This window comes from Neophocaena asiaeorientalis, unplaced genomic scaffold, assembly GCF_003031525.2.
Source record: "Neophocaena asiaeorientalis asiaeorientalis breed wild unplaced genomic scaffold, Neophocaena_asiaeorientalis_V1.1 scaffold43, whole genome shotgun sequence".
NCBI lineage: Eukaryota > Metazoa > Chordata > Mammalia > Artiodactyla > Phocoenidae > Neophocaena > Neophocaena asiaeorientalis.
In genome coordinates, this window is record NW_020173674.1 from 7,842,722 (window position 1) to 7,844,156 (window position 1,435).

A 1,435-nucleotide genomic window follows, 5' to 3' on the forward strand; every position below is an offset into this window, starting at 1 on the left:
CCCCACTCTCCTTGGGTGCCTCCAACCCTGCTCTGCTGCTCCACCCAGTAGGCTCGATGGGGTGTGTGCTTCGAGATACTGAGCGATGACACTGAAGAAGACTTTTCTGGGAGAAGAGAAAAAAGGGATCAGTCATCTGCAGACTGCTGAGACTTCTCTGGAGCAGAGGGGATGTATGGGTAGGCATGTTGGCCGGGGTGGGGGCGGGGGGCCTTCAGAGACCAGCTCCAGGTGCCACTTTAGTGGGACACAGGATGGGACAGTGGTTTAAAGCCTGGGCTTTGTTGTCCCACCCTCCGAGGTTCCAGTTATGACTGCCCCACTTTGTGAGACTTAAGGCCAGTGACTGACTTTCTGACCCTCAAGTTCTTCATCTGTACAATGGGATAATAAGAATGGCGCCATATGGAGGTTGTGAAGTTTAAAGGCGATCATGCAAGGGAAGCCCAGTGCCTGGCACAACAGCAAGTGCTCAACAAATGGCAGTTGTTATATTGTTATATGTTCCAATTCCCTGATGAAGGGTTGGAGAGCAGAGGTGGTGAGGAAAAAGGGGAGGCATGTCCCAATCAGCGCACAGCGCAAAGTAGGAAGTAAATACTTAAAAATTGTAACCAATGACTTAATGAATGAAAGACAGGCACCTCCTCAAGCAGCGCAAATCCACAGAAAAGGCATTAACTCCCTCCTTTCAACTCTCCGGGTGATTCCATTAAAAGCACAGGTCCTACCGCGCTGCCTTTGCGCATTTTCCTGCTCGTCTCTATGACCCCAGGACATTGTACGACGCCTGCCCGGTAGGGGGCGTTCCTAGAAGGTCTGGTTGATTTAAAGCGTGGAAGATTAGCGTTGGCGCCCCTTCCAGGGAATCCTAGAAACTTGGGTCCCACAGTTTTCGCCCATTTTACAGCAATAGAAACTGAGGCCCTGGCCATTCCCCTGCCCTGTGGGCGCCCACAGCCCATTGAATCCACACTGACCGTCGTCGGTCTTGGAATCGTCCTCCTCTAAAGAGCCTCCCAGGGAGCTGCCGCGGCGCATCTCCAGCTCCATCAAGGCGTGCTCGTCCAGCTCCTCTGGCTTGAAGCTGTCCTTGTCCTCTCCGTCATCCGATTCTTCCCAGCCACCGTCCGAGTCGTGGCCAGCCTTCTGGTTGTAACACCAGCGAGTCTTGCCGCCTACGCTGCTGCCCTCCAGTTCCGAGTCCTCACGGACAGTAGGCAGCGCTACATTCAGCTTCGGCTGCGACTGCGTGGCCGTAGTCCACAGATTCCGGATGTCGTGCGGGCTCGACTTGCCTGAGCCACGGTGGCCCGAAGACTTGGCCAACGCCTGCAGGCCACATACACCGAGGGAAGCCAAGGGTCGTGGGGAATTGGGGAGGAAAGGAAGAGCAGGCTGGGGGGGGGGTATCCTGAGCCCATCCAGGGCCGAG

The 1,435-nt window shown here is 55.4% G+C and overlaps 1 protein-coding gene across 1 annotated transcript in view; it reads right to left on the bottom strand.

Moving 5' to 3' along the window:
- Positions 1-1,435, bottom strand: part of CATSPERZ (catsper channel auxiliary subunit zeta) — a 3,341-nt gene that overhangs the window by 1,622 nt on the left and 284 nt on the right. The window contains 3 exon segments of the mRNA XM_024749546.1: positions 27-106; positions 981-1,411; positions 1,413-1,435. The exon segment at positions 1,413-1,435 is cut by the window's right edge and continues 22 nt beyond it. Coding sequence (XP_024605314.1) covers positions 27-106; positions 981-1,411; positions 1,413-1,435 — 534 coding nt within the window.